We start from the raw sequence: 23,133 nt of genomic DNA on the forward strand, positions 1-23,133 counted from the left end.
TAAGCTATGCATTTAACCTAGTATTATGTTCATGTTTATGTAAATTGAGTGTCAGTTTGCTTGACAATTAATGAAAGATTACAGAAAACCAACATGTATTAATGTCGAGTATTCATTTTAAACTGCAAATCTGGCACAGATTTTTTTAAACTTGGATCTAAGTAGTGTCACCAAATTCTTTATGGCACACATCATACAGACATCTGTTAACAATCTATAGCAGCTTGAAATGTATTCAGTTTGAATTGAACGCATTACCAAATTAGTCCGCCTTATTTAATGCATGTTGCCAGACTTTCTAAGATGATGAAACTAATGTTAGCTTAGCAGATTTATTTCTAGATGTTGGGCTGTTCAGATCCCATCCCTAGTGTAGATCAGACCAAACTGTGCAACATAGAAAAAGAGTCTTGCTGTGGACTGAAAATCTGCTTAACCCTACGAGGCAAAGGGAAAGAAAAGCTTTCGTATCAAAGGTAAACTGACTAAATTGAAAAGTAAACATGAATGTAGGGGTTTACGGCTGACATCTGGTCTGTATGATTTTCATTTTTTAATAAATAGAATTTTAAAATGTTATATTTAGATCAAAAAATGTTCAATAGAAATGAATATTGTGCCGCTTTCCTAGAGACGAGATAGTACGTAGTTTACGTAGGAAATAATGTATAGAATTGCTGACCTAGTCATTATACTTTCAAATTTCAAAGTCCTGTATACTTTTAAGTTGCCTTGTTGCTTTTGTAAAATTATATATGTTGTAATTTTAGCACCTAAAATTACACTTCAGATATTTAACGAGTTATCTTTTAAGTGTTAAGAAGGCAGGCTCTGAAGTATTAATAAAGCAGTAAAGCATTGAGATAAAATCTATCTTACTGTCTCTTAAAATGTTTTTTTAGCCAGTGTTTGAATAGAAAGATCTATTAATTTTCCATGATATTGCTTAACTTTCCCCTAGAACACGCTTGCCAAACTTTACTGGCTATTTGGGTGTGGTGTTTTTTTTTGGGATTAGTAATTTCAAATTCTAAGACTTCAGTGTAATTTGGGGACGATTGGGTGGTCAACTTCTGTTAAAATAATTTCAATAAAATCCAATGTAAATTAACAGCACGTTTATTTTGTAGTTTTGATTACTTGCTTTGAAGGCTGTTGTGAAAATGATGGTATATACTTTGTTTATTATATCTGTTTCAAAGCTGCAGAAACACAAACTTACAGAATGCACCAAGTCCACTGGACAAGCACAAAGCAATGATCAAAGCCGAGTATGAGAGCAAATGTCTTTTTTATTTTATTAATTGATCCATTTGCAGAACTCTGGAAAAAGTTGGTGGGTTCCATTTTTTATTACACCAGATGAAAAAAACTAGGTTGAGAAATTAGATAAAAATTGGAAAACTCTTATGTATGTGGGTTAATAAAATATTCTGCATATTGCATGTCATATTTTACTATTTTGTTCTAATATGCAAGAAAAGAATTCTAAAGAATCAAATGAAGATGAAATTCAAAGTTAAGGAAATTCATAACTCTGTTGGCAAAACGAGTAAAGTGAAAAAAGAAGCTAAGTGCTCCAATATAGATTATATGCAGGAACATTTGCTTCTCATTAAAGCTAAAGTACTGTTTGAATTTTGTGTAATCTGCTGTAAAGCTGAACCTTATTTCCAGTGTTGCCAGGATAGGATGGCATTAAGATTGCTTAGCCAGACTCTTTTATGTTGTGGCTATACGTTTGATCATAGAAATATAAATTTTGTTTTCCATAGGTTTTGCCGTCAGCAGTAAAAAGTAAGAGTTTCTTAGTATTGTTGTTTTCTGCCCCCTCATACAGCCTATGCCACTGCATTCCTGCTTCTGTGACTGGCTGGCTGGCATTGAAAAATAAAGGGTAAAAATAAATGAATGCAGGAGGTGTTTTGTCGAGGGAAGCTACAGCTTCCTTTAAATGCATCATATGGCCACGGTAGCACAGTGGTTAGCACGATGCTATTACAGCTCGAGGCGTTCGGAGGTCAGTTCCGGGGCTCTCTATAAGCACTTTGTGTGTTCTCCCTGTGTGTGCGTGGATTTCCTCTGGGTGCTCTGGTTTCCTTCCACAGTGCAAAGACCTATCAGTTAGTTGGTCAATTGGTCATTGTAAATTCTTCTGTGATTAGGCTGGTGTTCAATAGGTGGCGTGGCTCGTTGGGGTGGAAAGGTCTGTTCGGCACTGTATCTCTTACTTATTACAGCGGTATAAGTAAGTGTCTGTGCCTATAAATCTGTGAATAAATGCTCAGGCAGTGAGGTTTCATACAATGACTGTGTCTAATTCTCCCAACTTGTGAGCTGCTGAACAATATCCAGCTGCAAAAGATTCCTGAACTCTGCAGCACTCTCTGCCTCGGAGGTAATTTGACCGGGCGTCTGCCTTTGGTTCCTTTCCAAGTGGCTGGAGTTGGAGTTCATGACTATTAGAGTTGTCATAATAACCCATCATTACTCAGTGTACAATAAAATGCAGGAAATGAAGACAAGAAGTACTTGTATATAGAAGCAGCCATTGGGTGTGGATTGTATTTTTTGTATATAAGAAGAAGAGCTTGTGTTGAGGAAGGTGAAAGCTCCCTCGCTATCTGGATGTGAGGATGAAAATTGAAGTCAGGGATATTGTTGTTGGGTATAAGTCAGGAAGGTAGTTGGCATTATTACATACATAAATTACATTCTTCTCAAGTGGGAAGGATAGCTTTGATTGTGTTGATTTTATGCTGAGATCAATTTCTCGCCAAACCATGGTTTGATATTACGCATTTGAAAGAAGCAGTATTGCCCATGGATTAATAAATGAGAAGGTGAATTAATCCTAACTTGGTTTCAAAAATGATTGGTAATGATGGTAAAAGTAAGAATGTAGTCATTTGACGAGCTCTGGTAGCAAGTAAAGGAATTATGAGGGTGGTACTACAGAGCTGAACTCTTGAAAGACATTTGTGGTGAATGCTATGGTCACCGATGTTGAAGATCACAGAAAGGTCAAAGAACGTAAGAATCATAACAATGTTATATTTCTGTGCGCTCACTTCTTTCACACATGGGACATTGAAGAAGATGGCAAAGAAGTTTCATAGAAATACAGGTGCTAAACCCAGAAATCGACTCTTTGGGTTAGCCAGTCCATATTATTCCTCCACAATGTGAACTGCTCCCACAATTGTTACAGATCTAAACTATCCTTCACATTTATTCTTCAATTATTAATTCGGCTCCTCATATTGATAACCCTCTATATTGCATTAATTGTATATTTTTCCTCTCATTATGACCTATAAAGTTCACTTCTGCCTGCAAAGTTGAATGAATGAACTGGGTAGTAGTGCTGCTGTATACTGGGACCTAGTGTAGCTGGATAGTGTTAAATCATCAGCAAGATGGGAGAATTGTATTAACTGGTAAGTAGTTTATTGTTGTCACATGTACAGAGACACAGTGGAAAAGTTTTATTTTGCATGCCATCTGTGGAGATCATTCCAAACTTAAATACGTTGAGATAGCACAAAGCGATAAGCAATACCAATGCAAAAAGTTTCTGCTTTCTCGCATGTTTACAGGCCTGGCCAGAGGAGGCATTAAAGGAGGCTGTAGCTTCTCAAGATAAAGCAACATCCAACCTATACTGTACATATTTATTCAATTGTTCTGGAAATGCAAGAATTCTTGATTTAATACCTCAATATGCTTGGGATTACTCATCAAGGAAGGCATGATTGTGGAAAAAGGAACATTAAATCTTCAGGACCTTTCAGAACAAGTAAAGGCTAGAGATGGGAGTTTTTAATGAAGTATACAGGTATGGAAGGGAATGAGGGGAAAATGAGAAAAGATGGAAGGCTGGAGAGCGAGAGATGCCAGAGCAAAGATGATAATAGACTTAAAAAGATGGGCAGCACACTCAAAATGCTGGAGGAAATCAGCAGGCCAGGCAGCATCTATGGAAAATAGTAAACAGTGGATGTTTCAGGCTGAGACCCTTCATCAGGACTGGATGTGGTGAAGGTGTAAATAATAGTTCACTGCCGCACTATGGTAATCACCGAAAATTCCTGAACTGCACATAGAAATCAGTAGTTTTTTGAATTGAAGGATGAGGTCCTGTTCTTTAAACATGTATTACTACTCATTGGAATAGCAAAGGAAGGATGGGTTGAGAGGTTAGACAGGCAACAGAAATGATGAATAAGCATTGGGTAATATTCGTAGGCTGTACAGAGACGTTCTGCACAAAAGATACTCAGTTCACGCTTAGTCTGTTCATGGCAAAAGAGACCGCATTGTGGAAATGATGAACTGCTTCCATTTGTGCAGGGTTCCCTTGGCAACAATTCCAGCACAATTGCACCTGGCAATAACTCAGAGAAAGGCATGAATGTTCCTTTTCCCTTACTGCCCGGTTGCTGGATACTACCACTATCAATTAACACAGTGTTGACCTAAAAAACAAACTCAAGCTTGCATTGATTGGGATGATTCTTACATTGAATTATTAATTAAAACACAATTACTTTGCAAGGTCAGCCAAATAGTTTATCACTTTTTGATTAGAATATCTTTAACTTGTAAAATTTATGCTCTTAATCTCAATTATGAAAATCTATTTTCAATTATAATTAGTGTTAGCCTCATAACTGGAACTTTAAATTATTCAAATGTATTGACTTTGATAATTAACTGCTGCTTTCATTTTCCCACCACATGTTCCATATTCTGCTGTCTTGGTATTACACTCATTGAGCTGCTATGTGGTTCTGAAGTTGTCAGATGGCATTGTTCCAGACCTGCTAATTATTTTGGATTTTGGTGTGTGTGTGTGTGTGTGTGTGTGTGTGTGTGTGTGTGTGTGTGTGTGTGTGTGTGTGTGTGTGTGTGTGTGTGTGTGTGTGTGTGTGTGTGTGTGTGTGTGTGTGTTTTTCTGATCTGTGCCCTATTCAAGGAGCACAGAAGTCACATATACACTCAGTGGCCACTTCATTAGGTACCTCCTGTATGTCGGTGATCTTCTGCTGGTGTAGCTCATCCACTTCAAGGTTCAACGTATTGTGCGTTCAGAGATACTTTTCTGCACACCACTGTTGTAACACGCAGTTATCTGAGGTACTGTCACCTTCCTGCTAGCTTGAATCAGTCTGGCCGTTCTCCTCTGACAGCTCTCATTAAAAAGCCATTTTTGCCCACAGAACTGCAGCTCACTGGATTTTTTTTTTGTTTCTCGCACCATTTTCTGTAAACCCTTGAGACTGTTGTGTGTGAAAATTAGTCGTTTCTGGGATATTCAAACCACCTGTCTGACATCAACAATCATTCCATAGTCAAAGTAATTTAGATCACATTTCTTCCCCATTCTCATGTTTGGTCTGAAGCACAACTGAACCTTTTGACCATGTCTGCATGCTTTCATGCATTGAGTTGGTGCCACGTGATTGGCTGATTAGATAGTTGCATTTATGAGCAGGTGTACCTAATAAAGTGGCTACTGGGTGTAAATCTAGGCCAATCTGATAATTTAAACACCAAAACTCTAAAATATAGCTACTTGCTCCACCTCCACTCCCTACCCACTCACCTTCTCCCTCGCTTAGTCTCAACTATCACCTGCCAGCTTGTACTCCTTACCTCCCTTCACCTCCTCATTCTGACTTCTGTCCCTTCCCTTTCCAATCTCGATGAAAGGTCTTGGCCTAATACCTAAATGATGCCCAACTCGCTAAGTACCTCCAGCTTCTTGTGTGTGATACTCATGTTGGTATGAATGATATGAATGGTATGAATCCCATGTTTATAGCTTTAAATGTAATCAGTTTTCCCTTTATTTATGCCTTGGCTACAGAAAGGGAAGTGGGTAGAAATTAGGATACTGGCGTCTCCCCTCCCCCCCACAAGCATAAAGTACTGTGCTAAAGTCATAGGTATGTGCCTAAGACTTTTCCACATTTCTGTATTTGTCAATGTGGAGCGGATAGCGAGTTTGTAAATCCGGCGGGAGCGAAGAATGCTGGAGCATCACAGGAGGGGTCTGGGACATGTGGCACAGAAGCAGGTCCGAGGTGATGGGTGGGAGTGACGCGGGTGCAGACACACCCAGTCCTGAGACACTAAACAAGGTCATTTAATTCCAAACAATTGGTTACTGATCATTGCAGAATGTCTCTCTGGTGCTACCCTCTGCCTTCCCCTTTTCTCAACCATGATTCCCCTCTCCCTGCTCCCTTCCCACTCTCAGTCCACAATAGAGATACATTTCTGAATCAGGTTTATCATCACTCTCATATGTCATGATTTTTTTTTTGCAGTAGCAGTATAGTGTTATACATAAAATTACTAAGGTACTGTGCAAAAGTCTTAGGCTCCCTAACCATATAATAACATTAGAAAGAACCTCAGTGAAATTTAAAGGTCAGGATAGGATTTTAATTTGGCACATTATATTATGAAATGCCTGTGTAGGTCAGCGAGGGCATGGTTATGTGATGGACAGATTTTGGTCAAACTGACATTTCTCAAGGATAGATTAAAATGTCAGCTGGGAATGTGTCAAGTGAAGACTAGTTTGTACGGGACAAAGGTGTGTTGAAAGGTTTCATTGGCAGAAAAACTGATGTGCAGTGTAAATGGAAACATATAGATAGAAATCCAGTCTTTGTATTTGTTGAAAGTTCAAATATTAAATTCTGACTCAGAAATTTGGTTTCATGGTTATGACCTCAGTTGTATCACATGGAACTCTGAGATTTTAAGCATTCTATGGAAAAAAGGGTGGTGAAAGCCAGAGATCACTGCAGGAGCCGAAGATCGATGGGTCTTGTATCCCATTGGATGCATGGTGAGGAGTCCAAGGGCAAAGAGCAGTTGAGAAATCGGAGAGTGAAGGAATGGAGCTCTGTTTCTTCAGTGTTTGTGTACAATGCCATTTTTTTAGAAGATGATACCTGCTTCGGCTCAATATGTGGAAAGGGAGTTTGAAAGCATTAAAGATGGATGAATGTTTAGGGCAGAGCTGTGGTGTGAAGGAAACAGCAGTGGTGATTGTAGATTTCCGTTGAGAGGTAGGTCAAAGAGAATATATCAATGGTTCATGCCATTTCATTAGCCTGAGAGCGATGGATGTGAATTCAAGTGGTGAAATGGACGTTATGGAGCTAAGAGTAAAATGTAGGTACACAAGGCTCTTAAATCATTAGAACAAGAATCTGGAATTAGCAATAATGTTTTTCATCATACAGCTTAAGTTCCATTTCTTCTTGTATTGATCAAAGATAAAGAGAGAGATGATATTGCTTTGTAAAATCTCTGGTGCCCTTTCTTCGCTATGAGCAGCAATTGGTTTGGGTTCTGCTATGTTACATTACAAAGTACGTATGTAACAACAAAACACATTGAAAAGAGCAAAAAAAAGTTATACAGAGCCAAAATATATTTATGATAAAGAAATTATGTTTGACCAATCTGTTGAAGATATGACTGCACTCGCTGGAATTCAGAAGAACGAAAGGAGATGTTATAGAAACACATAAAATTATGAAAGGGATAGATACGATAGAGGCAGGAATGTTGTCTCCATTGGTAGGTGAGACAAAAACCAGGGGACATAGTCTCAAGATTCAGGGGAGTAAATTTAGGACAGAGATGAGGACAGAGAGAGATGGGGTGGGAGAGAGAGAGCGCGAGACTATATATGTTCTGTTTCCACCCAGCAGAAGATGTCTGCAACCTGTGCAACTGACAAATCCATTCCACTAGTCTCCGAAACACTTGTTCATATGTACTGGGTCCATAAGTGAAGTGGTTGTGACCTGGAGATGACCTAAGTTTGAACTCCTGTTGTAGAGTGCAAGACAGATTCAGACAGAATGAAGACATTGAAAATATATATATTCATCTTATTCCTCTACTCAAAATGCACTGCTGTTTCACATTATACTGCAGTTGTGAAGTGGAAATGCAGTACTGACTGGAATTACTGCTGCTTCTGGAATTTGTAAATTAAAATTCTGAGCTTTATAAAAGAATAATCAAGCAGCACCAGGCAGTTCATCTGGATTCCATTACTCTAAGTGTGACTGTCACACTTGGACCCAGGTACCAGCAAGCATTTTCTAATTATTTCAAAGGAAAGTTGGAGCCCTCTGATTCATAGATAATAACTTTCAATTTCTCATGAGCTATTTAACAGTAGAGACGGTAATGCCCTGTTCAAATGGAGCGTGCAAAGAAAAGTTTAAGTAAATAGTCATCAAAATATTGAATTTCTGAATTTTTTTTGGAGACAACGGAACTAAAAAATTAGTGATTTTTATTTTTATGTTCTAAAGCCTTGAATGTACAAAGCATTCCAGACTGATAATCAGATTGTGAGCTGGGTTCATTAATCAAATACTAATAAGCTTTCAACAGCTTGGTAGATTAAATGAATTAATATTTTCAGATGATGGCCTTGATTAATTACTTCTCAGTGGAAGTGCGAATTGGACATTTACATTTCTTTGTGTTTATTTTTTAAAAAGCCCTGCTGTTCACACAGCATTTACCTCTTTGTGAAATGTGACAATAAGTAAATATAAAAAATCAGCAGATGGATAACAGTGATGGCTGAGGTAAAACAACATGTTATTGACAGAACAATGAAAGCAAATGGCCACTCAACATGCTCCAAATGCCAGTCATGGGGGTGCAGAGAAATTACAAGGGATGAATCTATAGGATAAATTCTAGATGATCTTTTCTGAGCAGAGGGGAGCCCCTGTAAGACATAGACTAACACTCATAGAAGAGGTATATAAAAAAGGTATTTAAATTTAAGTCAGCTCATTTAGAGGCATTAGTAAATGAAGAATCATGCAAAATTTCTCAAGTAAAATGCTTTGTTTTAAATAATTGCTGTGTGAGTTTGAGTTTCCGACTTGCACACAGCTGGGCAAGGTATTTTAAAGTTCATAATTAATCTTCTGAATGTCCTACATTTTAATTTAGCTCTTAATTGGAACAAAGGTCCACAGGAAAATAACAGCAGGAATAGGGCTCACAAAGCTGCCTGACCAATCTATCTGAACGCGACCAGCGTGAAAGCTCAGCTCTCCTGTTCCCATTGCTCTCAATTTCCCACTCGAATAAAAAAAAATACTTACCTGCTTTTTAAAAACTTTCACTGTTGTCTGCACAGCCTTCCTGCGTAGAGAATTCCTGGGATCCACCACACTCTGTTTTAAGTAACTTGCTTCTTGTAACTACATCATCTTGTTTGATGTTATCCAGTAAGTTGTTACTTATTGTTAGCTTGTTATTGCCGCTGTTGATGTATGTATATTTCAGTCAGTCTCCTCTCATTCTCCAACACTCTATAGGAAACAGGTCTGGTATAGCCATTTGTGATGGAAAGCCCTCACTTCCCAGGAATTATTTTAGCAAATCTCTTCTAGATTGTCTTTAATGCTACTTTTAGTACAGTTAGACGAGAAGCTAGACTGGACTGCCAACACAGATGCCTTGTGCAGGAAGGCACAGAGTCGACTGTACTTCCTTAGAAGGTTGGCGTCATTCAATGTCTGTAGTGAGATGCTGAAGATGTTCTATAGGTCAGTTGTGGAGAGCGCCCTCTTCTTTGTGGTGGCGTGTTGGGGAGGAAGCATTAAGAAGAGGGACGCCTCACGTCTTAATAAGCTGGTAAGGAAGGCGGGCTCTGTCGTGGGCAAAGTACTGGAGAGTTTAACATCGGTAGCTGAGCGAAGGGCGCTGAGTAGGCTACGGTCAATTATGGAAAACTCTGAACATCCTCTACATAGCACCATCCAGAGACAGAGAAGCAGTTTCAGCGACAGGTTACTATCGATGCAATGCTCCTCAGACAGGATGAAGAGGTCAATACTCCCCAATGCCATTAGGCTTTACAATTCAACCGCCAGGACTTAAGAACTTTTTAAAAGCTATTATTAATGCTTTTTGAGATAGTGATTTAGATGCATATCATATTTTTTACTGAGTTAAGTATTGTATGTAATTAGTTTTGCTACAACAAGTGTATGGGACATTGGAAAAAAAGTTGAATTTCCCCATGGGGATGAATAAAGTATCTATCTATCTATCTATCTATCTATCTATATCCTTGATCAAGGAAATCGAGACCATCACCTGCTACAGTTGTGATAGTACTACTCTATTTTCGAATTTCAGTGGCAGCGCTGAAGGCCAATGTATTAATTGCTGCCTAATTACATCTGAACCTTTCTGGGTTTAATCTACAAGATCCCTCTGTATCTCTTAATATAGATAATTGTCTATCATTTGCCTCATCCGACGATGATTTATAACCTCACACTTTCTCAGTTGAAGACCATTTACCAACCTTCTGCCCACGTATCCAACCATTTATGTCTATTACAGGAGCCATGCATCCGCATTGCATATACTACAGATCCTGGAAATCCAGAGCAACACACACAAAATGCGGAAGCAACTCAGCAGCTCAGGCAGCATCTATGGAAAGGAATAAGCTGTTAATATTTTGGGTTGAGAGCTTTCTCTTTTAATCTTTTTATTAGTATTGTTGAGAGCTTTCATCAGGACTGGAAATGAAGGGGTTAGAAGGGGAAGGGAAGATGTACAAATTGGCAGCTGAGGGGGGAAAGTGGGGGGTGGAGGAGGGGAGTGAAGCAAGAAGCTGGGCAAAAATTGGTGGAACAGGTAAAGGGCTGAAGAAGAAATCTGAAAGGAAAGGGCAGTGGACAATGGGAGAAAGTGAGGGAGGCAAGGTGCCGGAGGGAGGTGTTGGGCAGGTGAGGTGAAGATAAAGGATCAGAGTAGGGAAAAAAGAGGGGAGGGGTGGGGGGGGGTAAGAAATTACCAGAAACTGGAAAAAAATTAATGTTCATGCCTTTGAATTGGAGACTATCCATTCACCACAAAAGGTGGGATTCCCATTTCAACTCAACTTCCCATTCCCATTTCAACATTTCAGTCCATGGCCACCTCTATGGCTGTAATATAGCCCTGCTCAGGTTGGAGTAGCAACACGTCATATTCCATCTGAACTCTGAATTTGGGTGTGAGATATTTCCTTAAACTACATGTGGAATTATACCGTGCTGCAGTCAATACTGCCTACTTGTGCTGTTCACTTGTGGAGGCAGTGCAACCAAGAGTGAGACCATAAGACACAGGAGCAAAATTGGCCCATTTTTCCCCTCCTCAGCCCCAGTCCCTGGCCTTCTCTCTGTAACCTTTGATACCGTGGCCAATCAAGAACTTATCAATCTCTGCCTTACGTATACCAAAAGACCCGGCCTCCACAGCTGTCTGTGGTAACAAATTCCACAAATTCACTTTCTCTGTCTAAAGAACTTTCTCTGTATCTCTGTTTTAAATGGGCACCCCTCTATCATGAGGCTGTGCCCTCTTGTCCTAGACAGCCCCACCAAGGGAAGCATCCTTTCCGCATCTACTTTGTCTAGGCTCTTCAACATTTAAAAGGTTTAACTGAGATTCCAATCCCAGCCCGCGCCCCCCCCCCCCCCATCCTTCTAAATTCCATCGAGTATAGGCCCAGAGCTATCAAATGTTCCTCGTATGATAACCCTTTTATTCCTGGAATTATCCTTGTGAACCTCTACTGAACCCTCTCCAATGTCAGCACATATTTTCTTAGATGAGGAGCCCAAAACTGTTCATAATACTCAAGGTGAGGGCAGCATAAAAGGAAGTGGTCCCAACACCAACCCTTATGGAACACCACTAGTCACTGGCAGCCAACCAGACAAGAACCTTTTTATTCCCACTCGCTGCCTTCTGCCAAATGGTCAATGCTCTAACCATGTTAGTAACTTCCCTGTAATACCATGTGTTCTTAACTTGGTAAGCAGCATCATGTATAGCACCTTGTCAGGCCTCCTGAATGTCCAAATATACAACATCTACTACATCCCCTTTATCTATCCTAATTGTAAGCTCCTCAAATAATTCCAACAGGTTTGTCAGGCAGGATTTTCCCTTAAGGAAACCATGCTGAGTTTGTCTTCTCTTGTCCTGTGTCACCAAGTACTCCATAACCTCATCCTTAACAATTGACTCCAACATCTTCCCAACCACTCAGGTTAACTGGTCTATAATTTTCTTTCTGCTGCCTTCCTCCTTTCTTAAAGAGTGGAGTGACATTTGCAACTTTCCAGCACACTGTGCCAGAGTCCAATGATTTTTAAAAGATCATCACTAATGCCTTCACAGTCTCTACCGGATGACTTATGTACCTTAAGGACTTTCAGCTTTTTGAGCACCTTCTCCCTTGTGATAGAAACTTCACTTACTTCTCTTCCCTCACACCCTTCAACATCTGGCACACTGTTAGAGTCTTCCACAGCAAAGACTAATGCAAAATACTCATTTTGTTCATCTGCCACCTCCTTGTGCCCCATTATTATTTCTCTGGCCTCATTTTCTAGCAGTCCTATATCCACTCTCATCTCTCTTTTAATTTTTATATACATGAAGAAGCTTTTACTATCCACTTTGATGTTGTTTGCTAGCTTGCCTTCATATTTTATCTTTTCCCTCTTAATGATTCTTTTAGTTGCTCTCCCTAGGTTTTTGAAGGCTTCCCAATCCTTTATCTTCCTGCTAATTTTTGCTTTGTTGTATGCCCTCTTTTGCTTTGACATTAGCATTGATTTCCCTTGTCAGCCTTGGTTCTACTGTTTTCCCATTTGAGTATTTCTTCACTTTTGGAATACATCTATGCTGCATCTTTCTTATTTTCCCAGAAACTCACGCAATTGCTGCTCTGCTGTCATCCCTGCCAGCATCTCTTTCCAATTTACTTTGGCCAGCTCCTCTCATATCACTGTAATTTCCTTTACACCACTAAAATGCTGCTATGTTAGACTTCACTTTCTCCCTATCAAATTTCAAGTTGAACTCAATCATATAGTGATCACTGGTTCCTAAGGGTCCTTTTACCTTAAGCTCCCTAATCACCTCGGGTTCATTACGCAACACCCGGTCCATTATAGCTGACGTTCTTGCAGGCTCAACGACGAACTGCTCTAAAAATCTCATAGGCATTCAACAAACTCACTCTCTTGAGATCCATTATCAACCTGATATTCCCATTCAACCTGCATGTTAAAATATCCCATGACTATCATAACATTGCCCTTTTGACACACCTCTTCAATTTCCCATTGTAATCTGTGGTCCACGTCCCAGCTACTGTTGGGAGGCCTGTATATAAAAACCATCAGGGTCCTTTAACCCTTTCAGTTTCTTAAATCAGCTCACAAAAATTCAACATCTTCTGATCCTATGTCACAACTTTCTACTGATTTGATGTCATTCTTTACCAGTAGAGTCACGCCACCCCCTCTGCCTACCTTCCTATCCCTCCAATACAAAGTGTAACCTTGGGCATTCAGCTCCCAATTATAACTATCTTTCGGCCCTGATTCAGTGATGGCCACAACATCATACCTGACAATAGTGCAACAAGATTATCTACCTTATTTCTTATCCTCCATGCATTCAGATGTAACACTTTGAGTACTGCATTTACTACCCTTTGTGATTCTGCATCTCTAGTGCACTGCTCCTCACCCTGCTGGCTACCGTTCTGTCCTGTCCTCTGCCTGCCCTTCCTGACAGTCTAATTGCATGCTAAGGGCACAGGAGTTGCTTGGATGACAAAGTTTTCATGGGCTCTTTTTGGGAACTCTCACCTTCAAGGAGATCTTTATATCCTGTGCAGCCTGGCAGTCTGTGTCTCCTTCCGCTGCATGGCTGGGAGATGAGATGCTGCCGAATGCAGTTGGAGTCATAGCGCACAGAAACCGGTCCTTTGGCCCATCTAGTCTGTGCTACCCTGGACTTCTGCCTGTTGCATCTACCTACACCTGGACCCTAGCCCTCCATAACTCTCTAATCCATATACCTACCTAAGCCATTCTTTAATGCGGCAATTGATCTTGCATCTACCACGTCTGCAGGCAACACACTCCACACTTACACCATTCTCTGAGTGAAGTAGTTCCCCTTCAGATTTCCCTTAAATATTCCAGCTTTCATGCTAAACCTATAACCTCTAGCTCTAGTCTCACCCAACCTGATGGTAGAAATCCTGCACACACATACCCTATTACCCCTTCTACACCCCTCATATTTTTGCATATCTCTAAAAGATCTCTCCTCATTCATTCTTTTATGCTTCAGGGAATCAAGTTCTAACCTATTCAACCTTTCCCTGTAACTAAGGTCCTCAAGCCCTGACAACATCCTTCTGATTTTCTGAGTTCTTAATAAAACTCATTGATATCTTGGTGAGATTGTACAGCAAGCACTGCACTAGACATCTCACTGATGTACACTGGAGGAAGCCCATGGCCAGATGTAGGATATTGATAAGTAATTATTAATCAGTAAATGGCATTGCTGAAAACAGCCTTCATGCTTTGCTGATGACTGAGAATAGTTCGTTTAATTTAGCATAAGTCCTTCTAACCAGCTACTTGATCAATCTACCCTTCCCTTCCACATAGCCATCCATTTCTCTTTCATCCTTGTGTGCTTCTAAAAGTCTCTTAAATGTACCTCCTGTATCTACCTCAATTGCTACCCCGGCAGTGTGCTCCATGCACCAAGAACTCTTTGTGTAAAAAAAAAATATAAAATATTGGCCCTCCCCCCATAATTTTCACTAATCACCTTAAAATTATGTCCTCTTCTATTAGAGCATTTTTTGGGTTTAGCACATTTACATTTAGCAAATGACTTCTCAGCCACGAATCTTCAAATCTGAATGTAAATTGTAGATTTAATTTAAATGAACAGTAGGTTCCTGAAAGTCGTGAATCACAGACCAGATGATGCTGATTAAAATTCATTCAGATGTCTGTGCCGTGGATGCGAATCGAGAGCTATGAAGTTTGTGTGTAGTTTCAAAGAAATCATTATAGATACATTGTAAATATGGAACTGTCTTTTGCTGTTTAGCACATAAAAATATTGTTCCCCATGCTAGGCCAGCTGACCTTTTGACCAAAAGAGTCTCCATATAATGCCTGCTGTATCTTGTTTTGCCAGATAAAGAAGCTGCTTCATATCTACCAGTACTTTTCTCCAGTGACTTCATTGACACAACAGGTAGTATGAATATGGTGCTGATGTTTCCCTTGGCTGGGGTATGTAGAATTAGCAATCACTATCTCAGAATAAGCTATTGACCATTTGGATTAAAATGAGAAGGAAGTTCTCTACCTAGAAGCTAGTGAATCTTGGGAATTCTCAGCCCAAAAGTAACGTACAGGCTCAGTTCCTGAGTATATTCAAGTGTGAAGTCATTAAACTTTGTATGTTAAGGAACTCTTGGGATATGCAATGAAGTAAATCCAGGGGAAAGATCAGCCATGACGTTATTGGATTGTGAAACAGACATGAGGGGCAATTGGCCGACTCATATTGCTCTGTGTTACATTATAGATTATATAAGACAGCACTTCAACAGCCTCAACAGAGATCAGTGTTTGCTACATCTTCAAACTTTTCTCTTCTCTCTCTCTCTAGCCATCTAAGTCTTCAGGGAATCTATTGATTAAACTCCTTCTCTCAAGAAATGTCTCATCAACCAAGCCAACTTCCTCTTGTCATTTTTTGCATACTTCTGTTGATGTCTACGTTACCAAGTAAGTAGAAGGATTAATGATTTTTGTCCAGGGAATTTCACATTGTTTTGACATTTAATTATTGGCATATTTTCTTTTCTTTAATTACATGGGATACATTCCAAGTGTTAGAAGCATATTTGAGTCATATATCAGAAGTGATTTCATAAATCTGCATCCCTGCTCTAGAAAAATAAATAAGTCAATATAAAATTAACTTTTTTCAACTCAGCAAATTTGGAAGGGCAATTCTACTATTTTTGATAGTTTTTATATTTGATGTTTAGTTTTCTGGTATATTTTCTCCCAAAGGTCAAAAATCAAATGTAAAACTTGTAGATACTGGAAATCTGAAAAGAGAAAATGCCATAATACTTGGAGGGTCAGGCAGCATCTATTGAGAGGGAAGTGAGTTCTGGTTTCTTTCATCAGAACTAGGAAGACTTAAAAGCATACTAACTTGAAGCTCAAGAATCCCAAAGCAATCCTGAAATTCAGCAATTGGTTGTTCCCTCCGCACCATTTTCAGATCATAAGCAACACAGCTACTAGAAACACTTGCATTTAGGGACATGCACAAAGATGAATCGAACAGAATGTCAGTAAGTTCTGGCTGCATGTAGTCTTGTTCTTGATACAAACCTGCTCAGCCTGGCACCTGTTTAGTTATTGATCACCTATTCCATGACTAAATGTGACCTGATCACAGAGCAGCGAATACAATGACAGATACTGAATATCCCCCTGGGTGAGACTCCAACATAATTGCACGCATTGTGACCCCTCTCTGTCTAAAGTTCTCTAACACAAAAACATCTTGCTTTTGCACAGTCGGTATACAGTCTCACATCCATTCTAAGGCATCTACAGGCTAGATTCATTGGTGGATAATTTTCAAAGAAAACCTGCTTGAATATTTCAACTATCATGACAAGAGCAGATAAAGCAATGAAATTTGTAAAACACTACTCAAATTAGCATAAAAATTAATTTGCCAGAAGACTCGGGTATGGCAGCAGAAGTGAAGCAAATATCAGACAGTATTTCAGGTGGATAACCTTGTATCAATCATGAAACATTAACTCTGTTTATTTCTCCGCTGCTGCCGTCTGACCTGTTAGGTATTCTCCAGCATTTTCTGATTTTACTTCAGTTTACTAGCATAAGGTTTTTTTTAATAACTTTTATTTGAAGTATATGGAGAAACAACAAGATTGTTTGAGAGCGTGGAGGGGAGGGGAGTAGGGATGAGAGGGGCTGAATTACAGAATGGCAAGGGTAGGATGGGTGAAGAAGTACTCAGATTCTGTAGAGAGATAATACAATCCTGCTTTCCATGTGAAGGCCTAAGTCCCCAACTTGCTTTCAGCTGTAGTTTTCGGAAAACGCCGTGATAGTGGACTCCAGATGGGACCAAGAGAGGGAATACAAAGATGCTGTAATTTTACAGCGGTCAATGACGATTTTCTGCATGGAACAAAGGCTAGGTTTTTGAATTGTTCTAGCAGAGTAGAGTAGATGTGGTGTATTTAGTCATTCAAAGGCCTTGCGTAAAATTACAGCACGTAGGGTTGGGAGTCATTAGACTGAAGATCGGTAAAGGGAAGAACACAGTATAGGCAAAAATGGGTCATTTTCAGGTTGAGGAGTTTTGGCCAGTGTCAGCTGTTCACTGTCCAGATTGGGACCAATTGTATTATATTTAAGTTTGCTCATGATCCTGGGTTGCGTTATATGTGAGTTGTGTGGAAGATGCAGAGGAGTTTCAAGGTATATAGACAGGCTATCTACAAGGACGTGGCATTTTTTGATAAGGCTCTGCTACTGCACACAATCTGTAGAAAATGGATTAGATCCCTCCGTAGCAACTTGGGAACTGTCATTATTTCTCGTCACTCAGCTTTTGTAACGGTGGTATTTGCTTTTTATTGGTACAGTCATGTGCTGATAGATAAAGAGCCACAACGTAAGAAACTAGCTATGTAATATTTAGAGATAAAACGATACTTTGCTGAGCATTTGTATTTAGCAATAGAAGTAGGAGAACCTTCACTTGTTAACACCAGTGAATTAGAAGCAGTAGTTACATACTGTGTCATAACTGCTCTTGGTTCATCATCCTCTGATTGCCCCATTGAACAAATTCCCATCATTCTGTTCCTTTTTTCAGATGGTTCAAGTGGAAATAAACTACGCAAGATGATTCAGAAAAGACATGGTGAGGGGTATTATTTTGGTGTATATTACATACTTTAATTATCACTCTAAGCATTTGTTAGATGGGTCCATTAAAATACTCTTGAAAAAGCAAGAAGAGTTGGATGTCACAATCATTGCCTAAGTTTCTCATTCATCAGCTACATTAAGAAAATCATCAATTTCTTTCATAACTCTGGTAGCAAATCCAATCACAAATCCAAACATTTTCCAAGTGTCTGATATTCTGTGCAAGTGAAAGTTTCTAAAGCTTGTTTAACAAAAGTTTCTGTGAAAGTCATGACCTGTCATTTACCTTATCCTATTTGGAATAGTTTACTCACATAAATGTAGATTTCTAGTCAATGCTGTACAGAAGAATATGTTTACCATGACAACTAAGGATTTTAAGGCTAAGGAATTCCTATTGTCCCTCCCTTGATGGTTTCATTATTGTGCATGTAACACGCTGTACAAAACAGTTCAGCTGGTGCCTCACAGAATGTCAAGATTCAAGAGATTATTTGCCATTTGTCAGTCTACAAGTGTAAAGGATTGTAACTCCATATCCAATGCAGTATAAAAAACACAATAAAACCCAAAATATATACATAATATACATAAGATCAGCTTATATACATAAACTGATTTTATATACTGTACATAAGGGATGCTAGGTACTGGAGGATCTGTAGATAAGGTGACTTTGACAGGAAATGATAAAGTAGTGGTGGTGGGATGGATTAATTGGTGGAGGTGTTAATCAACCTTGGTTCTTTTACCATGATACTAATTTGTCCTTTTTATGCGTTCTAATATTACTAAGTGAAGTACATAATTTTATTTTATAACTGCTACTTGACAAACTAGATACAATACTGTGAAAAGAGGCTGATTGGATAATTGTGCATCATTATCATATACACATAACAATGCAACTCAGATTTAAGTGTGGTCACTATCGTCTGTTGAATTCATTCTTATTAAAAAGGTGGATGGAAGAAACTCATTAGTTATTCCTGGGTTAGATTAACGATCTAACCCAGGAATAAAGTATTCATTGTAGAGATACATAAATGAGCAGGATAATATGGACTATCATATACCGAAAAATGGCATACTCTGGTATGGGCGTGTCATAGATTCTCTGCATTCAACTGAATTGGGAAACGTTTTCCTGATTAGTTATGACTAGAACTAGAATTATAACCAAACAACTCTCAATTTTATGCATGTTTTTGTAAAAGACTCAATGAGACAGATTTTACTTTTGGCTGCTGCTTACTAAATGAAACAAACCATTCCTCACTCAGATACTTGTCCATATTATTTTCTTTTGAGCTAGATGTTTCTCTTATCCAATTACTAAATATGAAATGTTGGACATCAGAAATTGTTGGCAAATTTACAGTCATAGTGACTACTTGCATTTTCAAATAACATTTGATGAAGTGCCATTTTAAACTTCAGTAGGTCATATATTAATAAGGACAACTTTCAGAAAGCAGCGAGGCAGGACAAATGTTGACCCTCTGACAGAAGGTGTTGTATCTCTGGAATTCTCCCCCACAGAGGGTTCTGGAGGTTAGATCTTTGGGAGTATTTAAAGAGGAAGTGGATGAATTGTTGGATTATTGTCTCTGTAAAGTCGATGGCTTAATCATTGAGTATATTCAAGGCAGAGTTTAGATTAAAATTATTCCTACATTTATAGTGTCTAGTATGGTAGTGTAGTGAGTAGTGCTTGTCATTCTCACTTTCAGCTTCCAGCACTGGCTAGCAGTCTTGCGAAAAGGAGAGCTGAATGTGTAAGTCTCTCCCTGCCAGTATGTAGCCTCTCCAATAGCAAGCCTCATGAAGTGCCTCCTCGCTGGCGATACACAGAAACTCAACTCCTTTTGGACTCAGGCTGAACTACAGAGGACGGGTAGGATGTCTGGCCCATGCACACATAGCACGCAGTCTTGATGAGTAGGCATCCCAGGATCTCCATATCTTCTGCCCAGGCTTGGGATGATGATCATCACCACCCATTGTCCTTCGAGACAGATGGATGCTAGCCATGGGGAACAAGCAGGAAATTGGAGCTGAAGCCAAGGCAAGATCTGCTCCAAACTTATTCAGTGCTACAATAGGATTTAGGGGCCAGATAATAAGACTCCTGTTCTCATGTTAGTCCTTTCACTATGATTATCACATATCTAGGCCCCATGTATTTCCACTTATTATACAAGTGGAACATTTACAGAACTGGCACATCATAGCCACAAGGTGTCTTATTAATTATTTAAGTTCTATGTTATAAAGCACTATGAAAATACAGGCACTTACTAAGTTGTTTAAAATATTTTCACTGTTTTTAGCTTTAGAGAAATTGTCTGCTTCGGTTTCTGAATCAAAAGCTAATGAGTTTTTGAATAGTTTGAAACGTTCCAAACGGCACCTTTGGGATAGATCTCGCGACGATGTTCAGCAATGGTATCAGCAGTTCATTGACATGGGATTTTCTGAAGCTGTGAGTATCTTCCCCAATTCTCAAACATCTACTTAATATTTAGGTTTACTGGCAGCAATTTTCTCCCTTATCGCTTCTGCCCTGAAGATGTTAACTGCTTTGGAGGAGTGTGTGAGTTGGACAAAGCAGAGTGGTTGAGTGAAGAAATGCAGGGACATAAATGTTCTGAATCTGTTGTTGAAAGAGAGGGCTAGGACTTAAAAGTACAAATTGGAGGCTGATGATAAACAGGGAAAAGAGATAAAGCTTAGGTTTGAAATAGAAACCCAAATTAAATGAAAGCATTTTGGTGAAGATCTTAATTCAGTAAAAAGAGAGTTTCAAAAATACCCTGACAGATGATGTTTATAGACAACCATTTTTTTTTTCCTAAAAATGTTGGTAGTAAAGCATTGGTTGAAAGAAGTGAACAATGAGATCTTCCTAGGATTGGAGGACTGTTATTAGAGGAGTTTTGATAGGCTGAGTCTGATTGCTCTGGAGTGCAGGAGGCTGAGAGGTGACATGTTGAGGTGTATAAAGTTATATGAGAAGCATAGATAGAGTAGGCAATCACTGCTTTCGGGTATCAAAAATTATAGCACAGAGGTTTAGGTGAGAGGAAGATAGTTTAGCGGAAGGCTGAGTGATAAGTTTTTCAGAGTAGTTGGTATCTGGAATGAGCTGCCAGACAAGGTCATAGGAAGGAATAGTAACAGAATTTAAGATTCATTGACAGGTACTTGAGTGAGGAAGGCATTAAGAGATATGGAATTAATTATTATAGGTTGGTACGCTGGTCGGCGTGGGACAACTCAACTCCTCAAATAATACGACTGCAGAGCAGACACAAGAGCAGATTCCTACTAACGTGTGTTTACCGGCCACAAAATCCCCTACGTTATCCTCACTTAATGAGGATGCAGAGTGTTTAACCTGCAGAATCCAGAGGTTTGGCTTAAGGAATGGCAGGGCTTCCACTACCACCAAGAAAGCTCTATCCCTGACACTTTTAACATCCAGAGAAGTCCTGATGCAGGGTCTCAACACAGATTCCTTCCCTACTCCCCATAGCCTATTTTCTTGGCTCCAGATTTTCTGATGCCTTAGTGTCAGAGGCTTGGGTTGTAACCTGACGCTAGATATTGCCTGTGTGGAGACTGTACATTTACCAAGATTGTGTGGGTTTCCCTCAGATGCTCCAGTTTCCACCCAAATCACAAACAAATGTGAGATGGTAAGTTAATTGGTCACTGTAAATTGCCCCTCAAGTTTAACTGAGTGATAGGCAGGACTTGGGGTTAGTTTGATGAGAATAAAAGGAGAAATAAAAATGGGATTAAGCATGGGATTGTTGCAATAGGTCATTGATAGTTTGCTCAGACTTTGTGGATGAAGCAGCCTGTTTTCATGCTGGTATCTTTAAGACTAAGGCAAGTTGAAAATAATAATAGCTCAGAAGTTACTGGAAAGGATCAATTTATTTTTAAAATAATTTTGCAGGCATTTGAAGAAGCTGTTGCATATTGGAAGAATGTATACCAAGGTGGCACTCATGACGACTACCATCGCTACTACAACCACTACCATTATGATGGGAATTCTCCATTTGGCCCCTATTATGCGCATTCCATGCGGCATGGGGCTGATGTTAATTATGATGATTAAAGCAACAAAGTATAGTCCATAAATATTAGTGATTAACCTTTCACCTATTGGCGTAAAGTATATAATCATCTTTTTGAATATTATTGACTCATTTGCAAGGTTTAGATTTTGTGTTAGGTTTACCAAGAATTACAAATGTAAATTGTTTCTGACAACCTAATGCTTTTTCTGTTATATTTTGATCACCTTGAATTAATTTCTTATATGCTGAAAATTGAATGTCAATATTTTGGTATGTAACTAAAGATCACATAATTGTAGAAGTTTTTAAATGGATGTTGGACTAACTCTTTCATGTCTTTTACTAAAATGGCATTTTCTGATTAAAGCAGTGAGATAAATAATGTTCTTACTGATTTTCTATGCAGTGAAATCATACCAATGAGAGTTTATAAAGATAGTCACTGGGTTACACAAGGAGCTATCGGGGAAAGTAACCAAAGGCATCACAAGCCGTAGGTTATACAGTAAGAAAGGTAAATGGAAAGTGAAGGGAAGGAAAGGGGGTGGCATGGTAGCGTAGTGGTTAACACAATGCTTTACAGTACCAGTGACCTGAATTCAATTTCTGCCTGTAAGGAGTTTGTAAGTTCTCCCCATGACCAAGTGGGTTTTGTCTCACAGACCAGATGTACCAGTTGGTAGGTTATTTGGTCATTGTTAATTGCTCCATGATTAGGCTAGGATTAAATCCGGAGGACTGCTAGGTGGCGTGATTCAAAGGGCCTATTCTGTACTGTATCTCAATAAAAAAAAGATTCTGTGGCTAAGGACAGCTCAAATGCCATCTTCAAATTCACTGATGATAGTATTGGTAGATGACTCACAGATGGCGAAGAGTTGGCTTCCTGGAGGTGTCACAACCTTTCGTTCAATGTTGGCAAAACTGAAGAGTCGATTGAAATAAATGTGGCAGTCTACATTTGGGAGGGGGGTGGAATTGACAGTGCAGTCAGCAGTTTTTAAATTCCTGGGCATTAACATTATCAGAGGATCTGTCCTGGCCCAGCAAGTAGATGGAAAGTGCTTCTTAGGAGGTTAAGGTTTGGCTTGTCTCTGAACACTCTAACAAAGTATTCTAATTGCGCCTTGAGCTCG

General features: G+C 39.2%; 1 protein-coding gene across 1 annotated transcript; it reads left to right on the plus strand.

The window, feature by feature from the left end:
* Positions 1 to 266: 266 nt before the first annotated feature.
* On the plus strand, positions 267 to 22,382 carry LOC140726762 (augurin-like). The gene is made up of 6 exons (XM_073043552.1): positions 267 to 476; positions 15,100 to 15,159; positions 15,580 to 15,698; positions 17,848 to 17,895; positions 20,237 to 20,388; positions 21,871 to 22,382. Exons 3-6 carry the CDS (start codon positions 15,629 to 15,631, stop codon positions 22,033 to 22,035), a joined length of 435 nt encoding a protein of 144 aa, XP_072899653.1. The 5' UTR covers positions 267 to 476; positions 15,100 to 15,159; positions 15,580 to 15,628; the 3' UTR covers positions 22,036 to 22,382.
* The last annotated feature ends 751 nt before the right edge of the window (positions 22,383 to 23,133 follow it).

Source organism: Hemitrygon akajei, chromosome 4 (assembly GCF_048418815.1).
Source record: "Hemitrygon akajei chromosome 4, sHemAka1.3, whole genome shotgun sequence".
NCBI classification, from domain to species: Eukaryota; Metazoa; Chordata; class Chondrichthyes; order Myliobatiformes; family Dasyatidae; genus Hemitrygon; species Hemitrygon akajei.